The 20,766-nt window shown below is 57.1% G+C and overlaps 1 protein-coding gene across 1 annotated transcript in view; it reads right to left on the bottom strand.

Annotated features, from left to right (window-relative positions):
• Positions 1–1,635: 1,635 nt before the first annotated feature.
• LOC105494458 (RUNX family transcription factor 3) overlaps positions 1,636–20,766 on the bottom strand; it is a 66,382-nt gene continuing 47,251 nt past the window's right edge. Inside the window, exons 5-6 of the mRNA XM_024796778.2 lie at positions 9,316–9,474; positions 1,636–4,760 (exon numbers count right to left, since the gene is read on the bottom strand). Of these exons, the coding sequence (XP_024652546.1) occupies positions 4,213–4,760; positions 9,316–9,474 (707 nt within the window). The 3' untranslated portion in view covers positions 1,636–4,212. The remainder of the gene's footprint in view (positions 4,761–9,315; positions 9,475–20,766) is intronic.

Raw genomic sequence — 20,766 nt, 5'->3', positions numbered from 1 at the left:
GCTCCTGCTAGTGGCTCAGGGGACACGTGGGACTGGGCCCAGGGTCCAGGAGGCCAGGGTTGTAGGACTATGAAAGTCAACCCTTCCTTCAAGCCAGGTACACCCCTGTCCCAAAGCAGACGATCATGGGGCGTGGGATCCTACTCCACACCTGGCATACAGCCGGTGCTCATTTAGTGTATGGCCAAAAAGGGAGACTCAGAGCGGGACAGGCACCTCCCACCACCACGCAGCTCAGGAAGAGAAAACCTTCCCCACATCAAGACCTTTCGCAGGCCCTTCGGAATGCATCACCTGAGGTTGGGAAGTTCTTCTTAATACCTAACCTCAATTCTTGCTGTAGCTGAGGCAGCCTCTCCTCACCCCTGTCCAAAAGGGATGATGGCCACTCTGTCCACCTGCTGCCCAGTGATGCCGCCCCCTGCCGCCACCTGCAGGCCGCTGTGGCTACTGCAGCGCTTCCTCCCGCAGCCCTGGGACCTCAGGCAGGCCTGAGACTTCTCTGGACCTTGAGTTTCCCCTTGGCAAGCTGGGTGTGCTGGTTCGTGCCTGCTAGGGTGCAGGTGATGGAGATTTGAGTCAGGGACTCTGGTCACAGCTCCTCTCCCATCTGCTGTGGCACCAAAGTGTGCCTGGTGAGGGGTGGCTACCATCCCCTACAAAGTGACCCCAAATAAACATAAATAGAAACGGTCTTGGCCATGTAGATGCCGTTTCAGGACCAACCCTGGCAGAGGCTGCCCAGAGCAGACCCACAGAGAAGTTCTACAGCTGCTGCCAAGGTCCTGTCCAGAGATGGACCTGCTGTCTCTTGGGTGAAAGAGGATGCCGGGCTAGGGAAATGGAAGCTTCTTGTTGGGTGCTGAGTTTCAAGCAGACCAACCAAACTGAACAGGGCAAAGCTTTGGGAGTGATTTCTGAAGTCAGTGGGCATCACTCAAAAATAAGGTCTGTTTCATGAACATTTCCCTTCACAAATCCCAACCAGCCACGCTCTGGGCTGTGTGCTGGTACAAATCTCAAGTGGACCAGGCCTCCTTGCTGGCAAGGTGGGAGGGGGACTGTCAAGTCAGGCCACCACACCATCACACCCAGGCTACCATTGTTGGGCTGTGGTCCCAGTTCAGCCATGGACCACCCCAGGGAGACATAGACCCTGATGACACTCCCTCTTTGTACCTCAGTTGTCTCATCTGCAAAATGGGGGCACTGGAATGGCTGCTTGCTCCCAGTCCCCACTGTTGCTAGCTTGCCACAGATCTTGAAACACGAGCCTCAGAGGGGGGCTCTCACCAAGGCAGCTGGACTCTCCCTCTGCCTCTGCCCCCTCCCCAAATCTGAATCTGGGGAACAGGCAGGAATTCCTCCCACCATGGCTGGGAAGAGAATCACAGCCCGCTCATGATTGGTGGCACTTGGAAGACCTATTTGATGCTCTCCTGGGGTTCCAGTCATACAGGAGCAGGCCTCACCGGCTGTCCTGGAGCCAGGGTGGTCTCTGTGGCCATTCCTGAAGAAGCTGGAAGCAAGGAGATGAAGGCGCTGGGTGTCTCTGTTCCTGTTCCTCCTGGGCGAGAGCAGGAGGTCTCTATCCTCTCCCCAGCCCCACCCCACCTCCATGCATAGCCCTAGAAGCCTGGCACTGGACTCCTTCCACACATCTCAGAGTTATATCATTGTAACAAATCAGTCAAAATTCCATTTTACAGTTAAATAGTACAGAAGACAGTTTACTGTACAAGCAAGTTGTGCATTAAAAACAAACACCAAGCAAATGATAGTGCAAAGCAGTTTCCACCCTGCTCCATCCTCTCGCCAGCTCTGGGATGGTTTTACATGGGATATGAGTGCAGCAGGTGTCATACCTCAGCATGACAATGTGTCACAAAAGATTGGTACCCACTACTGACAGACTCACAGTAACACTGTATCAAAACATCTTCCTTTCCTCCTGCTTCCTATATATCAGTGTGTTTGCCTAGTACAACTTTAAAGCAGCCTTGTAAATAAGGACCTACTTTTACCAGCCCAGGCTGTCTGTACCCACTTTGGGCCTTACAGACTCAGTACGGCTGCCATCACTTTTTGTCAGGGGATGGGGGATGGGGTAGGAAGAGCAATTTATTTCCTATCCCTGCCTCTCCGGGGCTTGGGGATCAGGAAGGGGTAGTAATCTGGGATGAGACTACAAAGTGCTGGGCACTGGGAACCCAAAGGTGCCTCCCACGATGACCTGGGACCAGCTACAACCAGAAAATAGGAGGGAAGAAACTATAAGGACAATGGATTCATCGCTGCTTCCTGAGAAGGTATGGAAAGGCCCCTTGGGTGCAGGGAGTCAGCAGCTATATTGAAGAGATGGAGACTGTTTTTCCAGTGAGGACAGGCCAAGAGGAAACCACAGCAGGAGGGAATGGAATAGGACCACCAGAAGGACTGCCTGACCTGTCGGTGTCTCTGGTGTATGGTTCTGGCCGTTGTGACAAGTTGGGTGGGGACAGTGCTCTCACAGAGACGACCGCTGAAGAGCATTCTGCGGGGCAGATTTCTGCATCCACAGAGGCCGAGGCAGAAAGTTAAAATACCACATGCTGCTAGTCTTTGAGTTCCCTTACACCTTTTCTAAGCCTTTCTAGGGCCAGAGAACTCTGATGTGAGAATCCACGTGGCCTGGCCCTTGGGCAAGCGCCCACCTTCCCGTTTTGCAAAATTCAGGGTCAAGACTTCACCTCGGAACGCAGTGCAGCTGAGCTGTGGCTGGAGAGCCCTTTACGGTGCTTCTGTTCTGCCACGCACAGCCAGTGCTCCCCACCTCTCACATCCTGCCCACCCCCGCACAGCCTCCCGGACAGATGTCCTAGAGCCACAGAGGAGAGTGCCCAGCGTCTCATCAGCATTTCCGTCGTCCTCCCAGGGATGCCTGTGGTGCAGGCTGGTGGGACGCTGCCTGGTGGGGAGTGTAGCCCCTTGAGAAAGTATTGAGACCCTGATAACCCCACACCCTCAGGAGGTAGCTGGGGTTCCGCAGGGGCCGGAGAGGGGGCAAGGGTGGTGCTCATAATCACGGAGCTATACCTGTAGGAGACCTTGTGTTTGAAAATGTTAGATTAAGCTTCTTTTTCTAAAATCAGTTTTAAAAACTGTTTTTTTGCTCAGGACTGTTTGCTTTCAGAGCACAAAACAGGTTAAAGACAGACAGGTGTGTGTCAGGAGTTGCAAGATTTGGCTGGATCCTCCCAGGAGGCTTGGGGGATGAGGCGCAGCTTGGCTGGACCTAGGTGGGACAGGGACATTGACGTCTGACCCAAAGTGACCCCTCACCTCAACGCCTTCTGCTAGGACCTATCTGGCCCCCCGTTTTCTCCACAAATGGAGATTATGAGACCACCTAGGGGAGAGGGGACCTCCTACCCACCCAGCCCCGGCAAGAGAACAAAGGGTGGATGCATTGGGCTGGTAAAGTGCATGGAGGAGTCGGTCTGTAGGTGCTTTCCTGGGTTTAGGGACCTGATGCCATAGACTCATCTTCTCTGGGGCCTGGGACCCATGCGGCTGGGGGAAAGCCAACAGTTAGGAATGGAGGGAAGCTGGGCTGGGGGGACTGGCTTGGATGTGTTCTCAAATCATCTCTGCCAGCATTGTGCTGGGTCCTGCCCCGTCTGTACGAGGGGAACCCCGCTCGAGGGCGGCGTGGGCGGGGGACACTTTCCAGTTCTGACTCAAATCTGTGTAAATGCAGAGAGGGCTGGACCCAGGGGTGTAGGGGCTCCGACGAAGGTGCGGGGTGGGGAGGTTTCCCAGGGCCTGAGGCTTATCCTGTGAGCCAATGCTGCCTCTCTCTGGAAGAGAGATGGCCTCTGTCCCAGGAGACACGGGCCCCATGGGGTACTGGGCATAGCTGGAGACAGTGAGGTCCTTCTGGGGAGCTGGCAGGAGGCTGATTCCCCACAGAAGTGTGGGATGAGATGGCCAGGATCTGGGCGAGGTGGTGTCCTGGGCGGGGGTGGGGGCGGTTCCCTACACCTCTGTACACGGATGTGGTTGGACAGATGCAGCCAGAGCCACCCACCAGCTGGGACCACCCTGGGACCGAGACCACCCTGGAGCGCAGGTCCCATTCCTGCCCGGAGCCTCGGAGCCGGAGCCGGCCCATCATGGGTCTTGAAGGTTGTGAGGGTCCCCGCCTCCAGCGGGAGGAGTCCACCGGGGCGGTCAGTAGGGCCGCCACACGGCCTCATCCATGCGGCCCGGCGTGCTCAGGGCCGTGGGTGAGTTGCTGTGGCTGCCGTCGGCCTCCACGCCATCGCTCTGGCCGCCCAGGCTGGGGTTCATGAGGTTGCCGGCGGCGACAGAGGCAGCGCTGCTGGTGCAAGAGGCCAGCATGCGGGTGGGTGAGCGGTCGCCCCCACTGCTGCTGCCGCCGGCCACCATGGAGAACTGATAGGAGCCAGAGGAGGTCCCATAGTAGAGGTGGTAGGGAGACGGGTTGGTCTGGAAGGGCCCGCTCTGGTTCTGCGGGGCCCCCGGGTAGGGTGGCGGGAGGTAGGTATGGTGGAAGCGGCTGGTGGCCGGCATGCCCGCCACGCTGAGGCTGCTGATGCTCGTGCCCGAGGGCGTGGCGCTGTAGGGGAAGGCAGCTGACATGGCCCCGGGGTAGTGCATCCTGGGGTCTGGGAAGCGGCTCTCCGTGAGGGCTGGCAGCGTCGGGAAGGAGCGGTCAAACTGGCGGGGGTCAGAGAATGGGTTCAGTTCCGAGGTGCCTGGAGGACAGCGAGGAAGAGGTCAGCTGCAGCTCAAGACAACCCCAGGAGGCCTTCCTGAAGAATGCCCTTGGGCTCTGGTTCCCAAGGCCCATCTGGGGGACCCCTAGTTCTAGACCTGACTCTCCTCTTCCTGCCCTAGGCTGCCCAGGGACTCCCCTGCCAGGACTCCGAACACAGACCTGCCGGGGAGCTGGTGGAAGCGTGCCCTGGGCCAGGAGGGGCCACGGGAGCACCCCCACCGGCGGCAGCAGCAGAAGAAGACCGGTGGGGTCTTGTCTTCTCTTTCAATCCTCCTGCCCAGCCTCGCAGAGGACAGGCCTAGGACGAGGCGGTGGGGCTGAGGGCAGGGTCAGCTCAGGCCTCCCAGCAGCCCTGCCCAGGCAAGTTCCTCTCCCCACCGGCCTGTGTTAACAGCTGGCAAGGCTGTGGATGTGTAAAGGGCTCCGATGACCGTGTGAGACTGGGAGTTGGAACCCGCTTTTGAAGACAAGAAAATGGAGGCAGAGAGAGCAAGACTGAGTCTCCGTGGCAGAGAAAGGACTGGTTCTCATCACGAGGCCTCTGCTGGGGCCACACGTGCCTCTCCTGCCCAGGTGCAGGACACGGAGGTTCTGTGCGCTCACACCTGGGTTGTGGGCACTGAGGTCAGAGCAGCTCTGGCCTCCACCTCACCCTGGGCCTTTGTCTCTGGAGCTGACTCGTGGCCACACAGTGACTGGATGCCACCCTCACCTGCCTCGGCAGCAAAGTGAGACAGCAGTCAGACAAACTTGGGGACCCAGACCCCGACCTGGTCACAGTGTCCAGCCCAGACCCTGCCCCTGCTCCCCCGGGAATGTGGCTTCTCAATGGGCTCCAAGGCAAGGGTGTTTCATCCTCTGTCCCCCACTTCTGTCATCACAGACCCCCAAAACCTCAGCACTCAAAAGGGCTCGGGGATTGAGTCTAACACCCTTGGTGGGAAAACTGTGGCCCAGACAGGGTGAGGCACTTGCCTAAGGGTCACACAGCACATGGACCTGGCACACAATCTTAGGGTCTCTGGTCCTGATCCCCAGCACATGCATGAGTGGGAGCTGTCCATCTTTGAGGCAGCACAGGATCAAAGCTTACTGTGTGGCTTCTGGAGCCAGACAGTTATCCTGGTTTGGACACTTACTAGCTTTGTGTCCTTGGGCAAGCCACTTAACCTCTCTGTGCATCAGTTACCCCATACAAAACGCGAGACGATAACAGTTCATTGGGATTCAGTTAATACACATCAAGTACTTAGAATGGCAAGCCACTGTGGCTGTGGTGCTTCTTACTCTGGTTACCCAGGAGAACTGGCTTATTCAGGGCCCTGCCAAGTTGAGGCCCTGGTGTGGGGCCTCCCTTGTACTCTGGCAGCGGGGGGAGGTGGATGAGCCCCTAGCAGTGGTCCAGAGGTGCAGTCTGTCCAGCCAGCAACCCCTCTGTGTCACCCACCAAAGGATAAGGGCCGATGCTAGCCGGGGTGGGCTCTGCCTGCCATGCCGAGGCTTGGCTGAGGACGGAGAGTTATAAGCCTGAGGTGCTGTGTGACTTAGGCTGGGACTTGGAACTTCTCGGGGCTTTGGGGTTTTCCCAAGTCAGCTGGCGTTATGTTTCCCTCAGCAGCGGACTCCGGCCCTGGGCGTGGATCGGAACGGAGCGAGGCTCCTGGCTTAAGGTAAGAAGATGTGGGGACAGCAGTCTGGGTGGCGGGGGCCTTCTGGGATATCTGGGATGCTCCCTAGTAGGTCCCTGCCCCTGGAGGCCGAGAGCCTCCGAGGCGCCTGGCTGCCAGTTTTCATCTGGGGAGCCCCTCGGTGGGAGAGGTCCCGTTGCAGGTGCCGGGCACGTCAGCACAGCTGAGACAGACGGGGTGGAAGTGGGTGCTGGCCGCCTGATGGGAACCCCATTCTCAAGACGAAGGAAACAAACGGAGACCCCAGGATGCAACAGCAGGACTGTGCCCCTCAGAGCTCATGCGGGCTGCAGGGCGCTGGGCTGGGCCTCCCTGGACCTGCCACCGTCCCCTCCAGCCTCTTTCCTGAGGGGCACCACTCCTCCTGTGGGGTGGTGGGGGAAGTACCTGCCCTCAGCGCTCCCTCAGAAGCCCCCAGCAGCTTCCTCAGAGCTCCTGGACCCCCACCCCGCAGCCTCGCAGCCCCAGGAAACCCGAGCTGCCCGGGGCACTGTCGAGCGGCCAATCCCAACAGTGGAAGGAAATGTTTATTTTCTTCTCCAGATGCCCCGGCTGCTGCGTGGTGGCTGAATGAGCCCTTTCAGCTGTGAGAAGCCCCCATTGTGGGCGGCTGCGGCTGGAGGCTGGGGCTGGGGTATGGGAGGGGCCGGGGTCTCTGCACTGCTTGCCAGTGACCAAGGTTGGGGGGTCAAAGCAGTTAACAGGCACCGAGGGAAGTGATAGTGGGGTGTCCCGAAGGGGATCCCCAGGAGGGAGTCTGAGGGCAGAGGGAGGGGGGCCTGTGAGAGTCTTCCCAAGCCTGGGTCTGCCAGCAACCCCTCTTTGTTAGGGACCTCCTTCTCCCCACTTCACAGATGAGAAAACTGAGGCTGGGTTTAAGTGACTTGTCTGAGATCACACAGCCAATGCCTGGCAGAATCTGAATTCCTAGCCTGGTCCAGCTGACTGCAGAGTTCATGCTCCTGCCTGTCCTGGTCATCCAAGGCCCTTTCTCTCACCCAAAGGGGATAGGCCTGAGGACGGAGAGGTCTGGCTGCCTGTGGCCCAGTGCTGTGGGGGGCTAGCAAGGGACGGGGCCAGGCCTCAGGAAGAAGCAGGCAGAGCAGCAGAAGTCAGCCACTGCCCCACACAGGCTGGGGCTCCTTTCCTCCCAGCCCAGGGTGGAAGCAGCAGCTATGCCTGCTGTGGTGCCAGGCACTGATTCCCAAGCTGTGCCCACCCAGCGGTGGATGGGCAGATGTGGGCTCTCCTTCCATGGGGGCTGGTGGACAGGAAGCCACTGTTCACCCCACCTCCTGGATTCTGGCTCCCCCGCTGGGCCCTGATCCCCTGGTCTGGCTCTGTCCATGGCGGGGAAAGGTTGGCTCTCAGGCTACCACACCTCGACAGATGCTGGCCTGTGGGCAGCAGGAGCAGGGGCAGCTATGGGGCAGGGGTGGGCGTGAGCACAGCGTACAGGGCTCCTTCCGATGCCTCTTAAGAACAGACCTCCAACTCATGGGCTCAAGAGCTGAGAGTCTCAAATGCACTAGTTCCTGGGCTCAGAGAGGCTGGGCCTGGGGCTTCTGCCCACCTTGGTGTCTCAGCTGGACCAAGGCCAGAAGTCCTGAGCTCAGGCCAGAAGGGGAGGGGTCCTCTCTTCACACTGAGGGCCTGCATCAAGCCCCCGGCTGCTGCACTATGCCTGGAACAATGTCAGTAGAGGGACCCAGTCGGCCCCCACCTCAGTGTGGCACTGGAGAAGGGGGTGGGGCAGGCAGACCGGTTGGCAGCCCTTTTCCAGGCCCCCTTGTCTGTCCCCTCAGAGGTACAGAAAGTTTTTGGGAACAGGTACTGTGGAGACTCTGGACCTGGTCACAGATGGGCTGTGTGACCCGAGGGTGGCTCTGAACCTCTTAGGCTTCTCAATTCATTCATCTGCCACGGGGTTCTAACCAGGCCCGGGAGAACTGAGAAAGAATGGGCACAGCCAGTGATGGCAGCCAGCCGCCTGCCTCCGTCCACCAGGCCACCAAGCACCCTTGGCACCCCACCTAGCCCGAGGGCCGGTTGTGCACACAGCCTCCCGTGTCCCCAGCTCACTGACTGAGAGAACAGAGGAGAGATGCAGCCAGCAGCCATTTAACGAGTGCCTACTATACGCGCCAGGCACCTCGGTAACTCCAGCAGACCCGCCTGAGGAGTGGCTGCAGCTGTGCTTGCTGTATCCGTCTAGGCAGTGGAGATGGAGACCCCGGCTGTGTCTTCCCTTCCACCTCAGCTCCTCCTGTTTGGGAGGAAGCGCTGGGCAGGGCGGGAGACCTTTCTCAGGAATGCTATGTGCCTCTCTAGGTTGGAATGTCACTTAACAGTGTGCAAAGTTTGTGTGAGTGCAGTAATGTCGTTTGAATGCCATCCCAGCCCTGGGCAGAGGCATCTTTCACCAATCCACTTTCGGATGAAAAATCGGAGGCTGTGGGACAGGGGTGGGGAAACTGTACATGGCAGCGGCGAGTCTGTCACGGCTCCTTGGACAAGTCATGCCCCAATTTTAATAGGGGCACTATGGGGTTAACCCCATTTCCCCAGGCGCAGTGAACTCCTAGTATGCAGATTCCTGGGGCCAGGCACCGGGCATGTGCCAGTAACGTCAGTAAGTGTTTGCTGAGTGAATGAATGACGGCCAACACACAGCAAGCCCAGAGGAACTGTCTGCAGGTGCCAATAAGCACCAGCAGCTCCTCCACAAAACAAGGGGGTGCAGTGACTGATCCTCAGACAGGCTTTTGGTCTGGGGCAGATTGGACCACATCCAGGACCTCCACCCCCACCTCGCCCTGCTGCAGCCCTCCCTCCGTGCCGTACCTTGGATTGGGGTCTGTGGCTGGCTGCTGAAGTGGCTTGTGGTGCTGAGTGAGCCTCGGGGGCTGGGCGTGCTCGGTGTCACCCGCATGCGCAGCCGTTCCAGTTCCCCAAAGCGTTCAGGGAACGGCTTGGTCTGGTCCTCCAGCTTCTGCCGGTGCCCTGCAGAGCACAGGGAGCCCATCAGCTGTTGCTTCCTGAGTCTCAGTGGAGACAGAAATGCCTCACTCTGCTGGGAAGTTCTTCCTGAGGTCTGACCTTAGCTCTCTGCTGGGAGAACCCTGAGGTCACCACCGGCCTCTTTCCAGAGGTTTTCAAACGCCTTTCTGAACAGAGAATGGTTGTTATGTCCTGCCCCACATATCTAAACCTCTACAATACACTGTGATCTAAACCTCTACAACACCCGGTGACCTAAACCTCAACAACACACTGTCATCTAAACCTCTACAACACCCGGTGACCTAAACCTCTACAATACACTGTGATCTAAACCTCTACAACACCCGGTGACCTAAACCTCTACAATACACTGTGATCTAAACCTCTACAACACCCGGTGACCTAAACCTCTACAACACCCGGTGATCTAAACCTCAACAACACACGGTGATCTAAACCTCTACAACACCCGGTGACCTAAACCTCTACAACACCCGGTGACCTAAACCTCAACAACACACGGTGACCTAAACCTCAACACACTGTGATCTAAACCTCTACAACACCCGGTGACCTAAACCTCTACAATACACTGTGATCTAAACCTCTACAACACCCGGTGACCTAAACCTCTACAACACCCGGTGACCTAAACCTCAACAACACACGGTGATCTAAACCTCTACAACACCCGGTGACCTAAACCTCTACAACACCCGGTGACCTAAACCTCAACAACACACGGTGACCTAAACCTCAACACACTGTGATCTAAACCTCTACAACACACGGTGATCTAAACCTTTACAACACCCAGTGACCTAAACCTCAACAACACCCGGTGACCTAAACCTCTACAACACCCGGTGACCTAAACCTCAACAACACACGGTGACCTAAACCTCAACACACTGTGATCTAAACCTCTACAACACACGGTGACCTAAACCTCAACAACATACGGTGACCTAAACCTCTACAACACCCGGTGACCTAAACCTCTACAATACACTGTGATCTAAACCTCAACAACACACGGTGACCTAAACCTCAACACACAGTGATCTAAACCTCTACAACACACAGTGATCTAAACCTCTGCAACACACAGTGATCTAAACCTCTACAACACACAGTGATCTAAACCTCTGCAACACACAGTGATCTAAACCTCTACAACACACAGTGATCTAAACCTCTACAACACCTGGTGACCTAAACCTCAACAACACACGGTGATCTAAACCTCAACAACACACTGTGATCTAAACTAAACCTCAACAACACACTGTGATCTAAACTTCTACAACACCCGGTGACCTAAACCTCTACAACACGCAGTGATCTAAACTTCTACAACACACGGTGATCTAAACCTCTACAACACACGGTGCTCTAAACCTCTACAACACGCGGTGATCTAAACCTCTACAAACGCGGTGATCTAAACCTCTACAACACATGGTGATCTAAACCTCAACAACACCCAGTGATCCAAACCTCTACAACACCCGGTGATCTAAACCTCTACAACACCCGGTGATCTAAACCTCTACAACACCCGGTGCTCTAAACCTCTACAACACGCGGTGATCTAAACCTCTACAACACACTGTGATCTAAACCTCTACAACAACTGTGATCTAAACCTCAACAACACCCAGTGATCTAAACCTCTACAACACGCAGTGATCTAAACCTCTACAACACACGGTGATCTAAACCTCTACAACACACTGTGATCTAAACCTCTACAACACACGGTGATCTAAACCTCTACAACACACTGTGATCTAAACCTCTACAACACGCAGTGATCTAAACCTCTACAACACACTGTTTAGCAGAGGAGGAAACTGAGGGCCAGGTATAGTCGCTCACGCCTATAATTCCAGCACTTCAGGAAATTGAGGTGGGAGGATCAGTTGAACCCTGGAGTTCGAGATCAGCCTGGGCAACTATTGAGACCCCTGTCTGTATAAAAATTTGAAAAAAAAAAACAACTTAGCCAGGTGGGGTGGCACAAGCCTGTAGCCCCAGCTACTGGGAAGACTGAGGCAGGAGGATCACTTGAGCCCAGGAGGTGGAGGCTGCAGTGAGCTGATTGTACCACTGCATTCCAGTCTGGGCAACAGAACGAGGGCCCTAGATCTAAAAAAGGAAACTGAGGCAACACACATGAGACAGTGGCTCATGCCCCCAAGGGAGGCAGGGAGAGAACCCAGGAGCACTGCCCACCTCTGCCTCCCAGCATCCCAGCCTGCCTTGCACACTGTCTCCCATGTCTACAAGAACAATGGGAGGTGGCCCCAGGATGGGACTGCAGGCTTTTCCAGCCCTAAGTCACTCAGGGATCCCCAGAACATGCCTTCTCTCTGGGCTTCCGGCAGAAAAAAACTCCACCAGGATGCTGGCCAGAGGTGTAGGGGGCTTGTGTGAGGGACTAGACGGCCATCTGTGCCTGGAAGCTGGGGTCAGGGACGAGATGTCACACCTGGAGAAAACTGCCAGCATTTCCCACTCCCTATCTGCCAGAGCCCACACAGGAAGAATCCCAGTCTCACATCCGAGGGCTCAGCGGTGCTGGGAGGGTCAAGGTGGCCAGGCCCCCACCCTCCTGCAGCCTGCTGAGGCCGAGGGACACTTCTGGAGTGACGTCAAGCTTGCAGGGACCTCCCCTGCCACACACACTTTTTTAATTACTAATTTTACATTTCACAAGCAACATACGAATATTTACAAAAATAAAAGCATTACAGATAAGGCTGTTTCCACCCCTCTAAGCTCCTCTCCAGAGTCCCCACTGTGACCAGTTTCTTTCCAGACATTTTTCATCTTCCAGGAATGGAAAACGCAGAGTAAGTTTCTCATGGAACTCCCTTGAACGGTCTCAGCCTGGGCATGTCATTCTGTAACTTGCTTTTTTAGTAGCACACCTTGGAGCTCAAACTCAGTATCTGCAAAATGGCGAGGATGACGCTGCTATCCCTCCTTCCTGCTGGCCACTGGAGGCACAGTTCACTCCGCTGTCCCCTCCACTCACACTTCAGTTCTTCCCAAGCTTCCCCTTTAGTTCCCTTACACACCATGCTCCCCGGAACGTCCCTGTTCACACCCCCCAAGTGGCTGCGGCTTCTCCAGGGCTGACCTGAGGAAAGGACCGCTCCCTTGGAGGACTGTGCACTCCAGGGTTCGGCTGATCAACCCTAACATGGTCACAACCATTCTGCCTCACATGACTTGGAGGGAGGCTGCCAGGCAGGCAGGGTGGCCAAGCCCTCTTTTACAAGTAAGAGAACTGCAACTGCAGAGAAGCGAGGAAGCTTGTCGGAGGTCACACGTGGAGCAGAGGGTGGGATTTCCTGGACCTGGGACCCTTTAGAAAAGAAGGTGTGGGCCGGGCATGGTGGCTACATCTGTAATCCCAGCACTTTGGGAAGCCGAGGCGGGCGGATCACCTGAGTGAGGTCAGGAGTTTGAAACTAGCCTGGCCAACATGGTGAAACCCCATCTCTACTAAAAAAAAGTACAAAAATTAGCTGGGCATGGTGGTGGGCACCTGTGATCCCGGCTACTCGGGAGGCTGAGGCAGGAGAATCGCTTGAACTCGGGAGGCGGAGGTTGCAGTGAGCCAAGATTGCACCACTGCACTCCAGCCTGGGTGACAGAGCAAGATTCCATCTCAAAAAAAAAAAAAAAAAAAGATGTGGAAGGAGCTGAGGAGGAAGAGAAGGTTTGCCTAAGGCCTTGGGTCTAGAGGAATGTGTGCATTTTCTAGATTGGCAGAGGGAGAAGAGGCAAGATGTAGATGGGAGGTAAAACAGAACTCACTGTGCTTCCTGGGGCCTGGACATGTGATTCCTGGGGATTCGAAAAGTGGGAAAAGACTGTCAACCACTGTAGGGCATGAGGGGACAGAGCCTGAGGCCTTGCGTGGGCCTGATTTCTGATTTTCAGAATGGGAATGCAATGGATTCTGGTACTTGTAGGCCCCCAAGCTCCCTACACATCCGTGTTGGAAGCTTGAACGGGCATCTGGGAGCCTCAGAAAGAAAGCAGGGGGCCTGGGAGCCACAGGGGCTCAGCCAGTCACCAAGAACAGGGAGCCCCACCTTCTCCTCCAATGAGGCCCCAGACCAGGAATCCAAGGGCCACTTGGTGGCAGGAATAAGACCATTTGGTCTCTGGCCAGGCCCCCCACTGCTGCCTCCCGGGACCCTTGGCAACAAAGGGGAAAACATGGCCTGGGGGCGAGTTCAGCCGGGGTCTGCAAACTCAGATGCCCTTGGGGATGGGGCAAGTGGGATGGGTGGGGCCTGGGCGGATGGGGAAGGGGTGCCTTTTGGAAGGCACCTGACTGCTACCCTGAGGAGGGCAGGCCCAGTACAGCCAGAGCTTCCAATTCCAGACCCAGTCTTCAGCCCTAACAGGGCTTGGAGGAAATGTTGTCCTTGCTCCTGAGGCCACTGGAAATGGCAGGGAGATGTGGATGAGCTGGGGGACAAGTGAGCAGAAGAATCTTAACAGGCATGAAGCCCGCCATGTGGATGTGGGGACCACAGACTGATCCGACGACAGCCTGAGTGCAAAGGATCTGGGTGTCTTAGTCAGCCACAAGCTTGAAGGGAGCCAACAGGGCTGGTGCAAAACCTCAGGCCTTGTCACTTTCGTCACAGGAGAATAAAGTCCCCTGTTTCTGAGTCACACAGTGTACACAGAGTGTTTACAGTTACTCCCGCGGCCTGGCGGAAGAGGGCGGGGTTCACAGCCAGCCTGGGTTCGAGGACGGGTCCTGCCACTTGTAGTCTGGTGGTCTCACTCAAGTCACACTCCCTTCCCCCACCCCAAGCTGCGGTGTCCCCATCACACTGTCTTTGTGGGTTGAGGTGCTGGCCTAAGGTGTGGACACTTTCTAGCCACGTGGGTCACCACCATCATGACCATCGCTTTTATCTCTGCTCATGCCCAAAGGAAGCAGAACTATCATCTCCATGCTGGAGACTGGGGTGCGGAGGCCAGGATGCCAAAGTCATGTGAGGGACACAGAGCATGAGCAGCAAAGCAGGATTCATACCCGGGTCCCCTGACTCCAAGCCCAGGGCTCTTTTCCTGACACTTTCCCTTTTGTTCCCATTGTTCAGAAGGGGCCACTGAGGCTTCACCATGAGACCGACGCTGAGCGGCTGTTCCAGGACCCAGGCTGCGGGTCAGGTAATCTGACCCCAGAACCCATGCTCCCGCCATATGCTCCCTTGCCCTCCACAGGGCAGACTTCCCGGAGGAGGGGAGTCCAGCAGCACTTCGGAAATTGCTTCCTTGTTACTGTGGAATGCTGGAGCCACTGCCAGGGAGGGGCAGAGGGGAGCCAAGGCGGCCCCACGTGGCCAGGGCGCCAGAGAGTCTCAGAGCCACGGGGCTGGGGCCCTCACACTGGGAAGAGGACAGAAGTTCCTGTGCCTGAGGAAAGAAGATGGCCTTCAGAAAAAGCCTCTTTCATTCAGTTACCCAGAGCGAGAGCTGCGTGGGGAGCTCTGGCCCTAACCCACTCCGTCACTTGGGGCCCAGTCCTGGTACGCCTCAGTTTCCCATCTGTACAGTCTGCCCACTGAGGCCCCTTCCTTTTGAAAGTCGCTGATTTAAGGTAGCAAAGATCAGTCGGTGGTCAGAGGGGCTCCAAAAAGAAAAGAAGGCCAGGCTGCTGGCCCCAGGGCCCACCCACTACCACTTCTTCCTGCTGCTGCTGTTCCTAGTATTTCTCAAATAGTCTCTGCCCCCGAGTCTTCAGAGCCTCAGCTCAGGACAGCCTCTGCCAGCAATGCTTTCCTGTCCTGTGAAGCCCAGTCCAGGAGCCCCTCCGCCAGGAAGCCCCCTTTCTCCCACAAGAGAGCCCCCATCGCACCTCTGCAGGCTAGGACTGCCCTTTAAAGCAGTGGCCAGCAGGAGTGGAAGTCATCAAAACGGCAGCAGATGCTCCCTAGGCGCTTCCTCCACTGCAGCGTCTAAGCTGCTGGCACGCACCGTCTTGTTTCGCCTTGCAACATCCTCTTAAGTAACGTCTGCCACCATCCTATCATATGGGTGAAAAAACTGAGGCTCTGGACAGCCAGTGAGCTCAAGGTCATGCAGAAGACACATGGCCACCTGCTCTCCCTAGAGCCTGTGTTTTGACCATCAGGACTCCACAATAGGTGTTAGGGCCCCGTCCAGCCCCAGGGCCCAGAGCCGCCGTCTTCAGGCCCAGGAGAATAAGACTTGGGAGAGGAAGATGAGAAGGTCTCAGTGGACTCCACCAGGGGCCCTTCCCTGCTCTGAAGCTCAGGGTTGAGAGTGCAATTTCCAGTCAAACCCTGCTCTAGCCCAAGTCCCTCTCTGCCTCCGGACCACAGTTTCCACATCTGTAAAGTGGTTATCATACTGTCTAACCCCTGAGGGTGCCGACGAGCTGGAGGACAGGCCACATGTTTTTAAAAGCAGAGGATGGAGACAGCTGGGGAAAGCCCCGTGTTGGCCCTCAGGGCCTGTCCTGGCTGCTGTCAGCCTCCAGCTGCTGGGCTCAGATCAGACAGCAACTCCAGCATGGCCTGGATTAGTGCCTACAGCCCTCACTTATGGAGGGCAGACCCCAGCCTGCCCCTCCCAAGGACCCAGCCGCCCCAAGCTCATACCAGGCAGCTCTCACCCACCCGTGGTCATGGTCTTGGGCAAGTCACTCTTGCCCTCTGGGCCTCAGCTGTCTCATCTGCAAAATGCGGATCACACCTTTAACCCCCGAGGGTCAGGAAAGGTTTCAACAATGACACAGCCCGCCAGGCCTTGGCCTTCGAGGAAGGCGTTCTGGGCTCCCATTCTGACTTGGCCATCTGCTCCTAGGCAAACAGCTCCTTTTTGACGCATCTGTGCAGTGGGGGTGACCAACCTCACAGGCATATGATAAAGGCCAAAGAGGGGGCAGGAATGCTGGGCCGCAGCCAGGCTGGGGACTCACCAGGGTCACACAGTGTGGGAGCTAGAGGACCAGGGCTGGATTCTGGGTTGGGGCTCCTTTACCACTGTCCCCAGGGAATCCTTCACCACCACCAGCCTGGCCAGCCTGGGGTCCCACCCCCACCAGGTGCCTCTGGGGAAACCAAGAGACCATCAGGGTTACCCCCTGCCTCCATGCAGGCCCAACACAAGCCTCTATGATAGGAGTGGCAACCATTTTAGCAGGCATCCATGATGTGCCAGGCACTGTGCAAGGTGGGCCATGCATTTTGTCTCCAAGGGTCTCATCCCTCTGATAGGCTGTGACTATCACCCCCGTTTTACAGATGGAAAAGTGGAGGCGCACAGCCAAGGTCACACGGTGTGTGGCACCTCTGAGATTCAAACCCGGAAAGGCCACACACTCTACGGAGCCCAGCTGCTAAGGTCATCGCTTCCCAAGACCTCCACGAGAGAAGAGCTGGGTCACCTGGCCGTAAGGTCCGACAGGCAAGAGGCCAGCTCAGTGTTCAGCCTCTTGGGAGAAGCAGAGTCGGGCAGGGCCACAGGAACAGCATCGTCGGCTGGGGACAGTGTGGGCTCCAATGACCAGGCCCTTCACCCATCTGAAGCCACTTGGCAGCCTTCTTGGCTGCCTGGTGCGGCTGTGACCCAGACACAGCAGCCACTGTCTGCCCAGCAGCAGGGTGGGGCGCCGGGCCCGAAGCTGGCTCTGCGGCCTGTCAGGAGATTTACACCCGACTCTTAACAGCCTCGCGGAATCGCAGGCGGGTGCCGGGCCTGGGGTGGTCTGCTGTGAATCGGCCCCCTGTGAGCAGATGAAAGCCGGGTCGGTGGCTGGGCAGGGAAACGGGCTGGCCGGGGGCCAGCGGGCAGGGAGGCCAGCGGTTCCCTCCCGGGGCTGCAAGTGGGGCTTCCAGCGGCCTGGGGTTGATTAGGAGAATCCGGGAGGTCTGTGGTTAACCCCTTCCCTCCTGCTGGGCAGACTCCCCTCCCCTGCTCCTGGCCCAGCGGACACTCCTGGAGGTTGTGGGGGTCTTGGGAGCCAGGGACCTGGAGCAGTTGCCTCTCCTCGGCCCAGGAAGAAACTGCAGAAATTCTTAAGGCCCTCAAAGGCCCAACTGTGGGCTTAGGGTCACTCCTCCTGCCCACGCCAAGCCCTCGGCAGCCACTCTGCTGGCTGCCCACCTCAGGCCCCTGGAGGCCACCTTTGAAGGTCACCTCTTCAGGCGGCCTCCCCACCCCACCCCTTGTCCCATCCCTTGCACCCTCCACTCCTTCTCCCAGCTTTGTTTTTCTTCATAGGACTTCGCACTACCCGAAATGACATTAATGAATCATTTGCTTATTCATCAGCGATTTATGGAGCGGCTATGAAGGGCTCCTGCCTGCATTCCCGGGGTCTAGCTATACCAAGGCCTGGCAAACCAGAGAAAAGAACTCTGCCCTTGTAGAGCATAAACAATAGAGGGCTGGGCACAGTGGCTCACGCCTGTAATCCCAGCACATTGGAAAGCTGAGGTGGGCGGATCACTTGAGGTCAGGGGTTCAAGACTAGCCTGGCTAACATGGTGAAACCCTGGCTTTATTAAAAATACAAAAATTAGCTGGGCGTGGTGGCGTGTGCCTGTAATCCCAGCTACTCGGGAGGCTGAGGCAAGAGAACCTCCTGAACCTGGGAGGTGGAGGTTGCTGTGAGCCGAGATCTTGCCACTGCACTCCAGCCTGGGCAACAGAGCAAGACTCCATCTCAAAAAACAAAACAAAACAAAATGGGAGCAATGAATAACAAATGAAACAAATTATCGAACTAGGTAGCACCTTAGAAGGTGGTAGTGGTAAGTGCTCGGGGTGACCTTAAAGCCAGGAAGGAAAAGGGGAGAGGTGAGGAAGGCTGTGTGTGTGTGTGTGTGTGTGTGTGTGTGTGTGTGTGTGTGTGTGTGTGTGTGTGTGCCACTTGAAACAGGGGCGCTGCTGAGAAGTGCAGAAGCTTTAGGGTGTGAAGGAGTGGGCCATGCATCTGGGGGTGTCCGGGGAGGAGTGCTCCAGGTAGATAAAAGAGCAGTGCAAAGGCCTCCGAGGCAGGAGTGTCCTTGGCAAGTTCAAAGACCAGCCAGGAGGCCAGGGTGGCCAGAGCAGGGTGTGGGAGGGAGGGCAGGGGGTAACGGGCACAGGCTAGGTGGGAGTGAGGTCCGTTCCCCCACCGTGGTCCATGCCAGACTTGCCAGGTGTCGCAGCCCCTCCTGCTGGGATCCTGGACCCGGCTCAGCAACCTGCTTCTTAACCAGCCCCCAGTGACTCTGAGGGACACCAGCACTGAGAACCTCAGAAACCAAGGCCACACAGGCAGGAAGCCACCAAGCCAGCCTTCAAACCCAGCTGGCCACCTGGCTGCAGGCCGGGCACGCTCTGCAGGGCACCAGAGGGGAACGACCTGGCCACAGAACCCACAGCCGGCCTCAGGGATCTACAGATTCCCAGTCCTTGGCTTCCAGGACCAGCCCCTACTCCCACTTCACCCCACAGCAGGCTCAGATTTCAGAGGGTCGGAGGTGGCAAAACAGGAAAAAAGCCGAGAAAGGAAGTCCAGGAGCACAAAAGGCCTGTAACAACCCACGAAGGGCCGGGCGCGGTGGCTCAAGCCTGTAATCCCAGCACTTTGGGAGGCCGAGACGGGCGGATCAGGAGGTCAGGAGATCGAGACCATCCTGGCTAACACGGTGAAACCCCGTCTCTACTAAAAAATACACAAAACTAGCCGGGCGAGGTGGCGGGCGCCTGTAGTCCCAGCTACTCAGGAGGCTGAGGCAGGAGAATGGCGGGAACCCGGGAGGCGGAGCTTGCAGTGAGCTGAGATCCGGCCACAGCACTCCAGCCTGGGCGACAGAGCGAGACTCTGTCTCAAAAAAAAAAAAAAAAAACACACAACCCACGAAGGCTGTGGGGCACTTCCTGGGGCCAGGCCATGGTCAACCCAGTCAACCTTCACAGCGACTCCCCGAGGCAGACACCAATACCATGCATTTGACAGCTGAGCGCACTGAGGCGAAAAGGCCCTTCCAAGTGGCCCTCACTTCCCGGAGCCCCCGGTCGGAGCCCCCAGGGTGTGCTGACGGTCACTGTGGGCAAGAGGTTTTACGCCCTGGCCTCTATCTTCTCCTGGGGCTGCCCAGCAGAGCAGTTAATGGGGACTTTGCACAGGGCCTGGCACAAGGGAAGAGGTTGCTCAGTGACCAGGAGCCACCGAGCTGGTCCCTTCACTCTTATAGATGGGGACACTGAGGACCAGAAAGGCCAAGGATTTGTCCAAGGTCAAAGACAAAGGAATGGGGCTGCAACCCAGGGTATGGGGGGCACCTGATATCAGGGCCAGGATATGCCAGGGACTGGAGCAGGCAGGTCCTAAGGATGGGGGACCTAGTAGACTGCCCCCCCGGCACCCCATCTCTGCTCTGTTTTGTAAATAAAACCATTGATCCAGCCCCTGCCGGGGCCCAGAGAGGCAGGCCACCTGTTGCAGGTGGTGCAGCAAGCCTGGCCTCTGATGCCACGGGTCTCCAGACCCAGCCTCTGTCCCTCCCTCTTGTTGCCTCATCCTGAGTCACCCCTCTACCTCTCAGCTCACCCCAGAAAGGGCCATCTCAGGTCTGGGAGACCCAGGCAGGGAAGAGCAGGCAGGGGATTCCGCTGGAATCTCCCACAGGCAGGGCTGAGTCTCCACGCTCATCCAGGGGCCCCAGCAGGGCAGAGTGGGTGGCTCTGGGGTGGGCTGAGCTGAGCATGGAGGGCTGTCAGAGGTGCCAACCTTGCTCGGTCCCTTGGGATCTTCCCACCAAGCCTCAAGACCCCTATCCCGAGCATCTACCAACTGGGTGCTCCCCTCTTTCTGGAGTGGCTCCTGAGTGCCACATCCCCACCCTGAGCCCAACTGTGGCTCCTGCCCATGCTGACCCTGCCACCTCCTTCAATGGAGACTTGATGCCTGCAGTTCTATTACCAAGGCAGCCACCCAGCTGCTGCCCATGGGAGAGCTCACCGTTGACTAATGGTGGTGGTAGGAGTGTAGGAAGGGGGCTGGGTACTGAGGACAACAGAACGCTGCGGACCCAGTGACTCATGGGATCCCTCTGTGCTATGGCCATGTGCTGTCCACTCGTCGCCCCGACCTCCAGGCCCGCAGGGTGGGTGGCATCATCACACTTCATGGAGGAGGGAGCTGAGGCCCAGAGAGGTCAGTGACTTGCCCTAGGTCACACTGCAGATAACAGCCCTGGCTAAAGTGACAGATTACCCGCCAACCCCCACCGC

Source organism: Macaca nemestrina, chromosome 1 (genome assembly GCF_043159975.1).
Source record: "Macaca nemestrina isolate mMacNem1 chromosome 1, mMacNem.hap1, whole genome shotgun sequence".
Lineage (NCBI taxonomy): Eukaryota > Metazoa > Chordata > Mammalia > Primates > Cercopithecidae > Macaca > Macaca nemestrina.
This window is presented reverse-complemented; position numbering and strand designations above follow the sequence as displayed.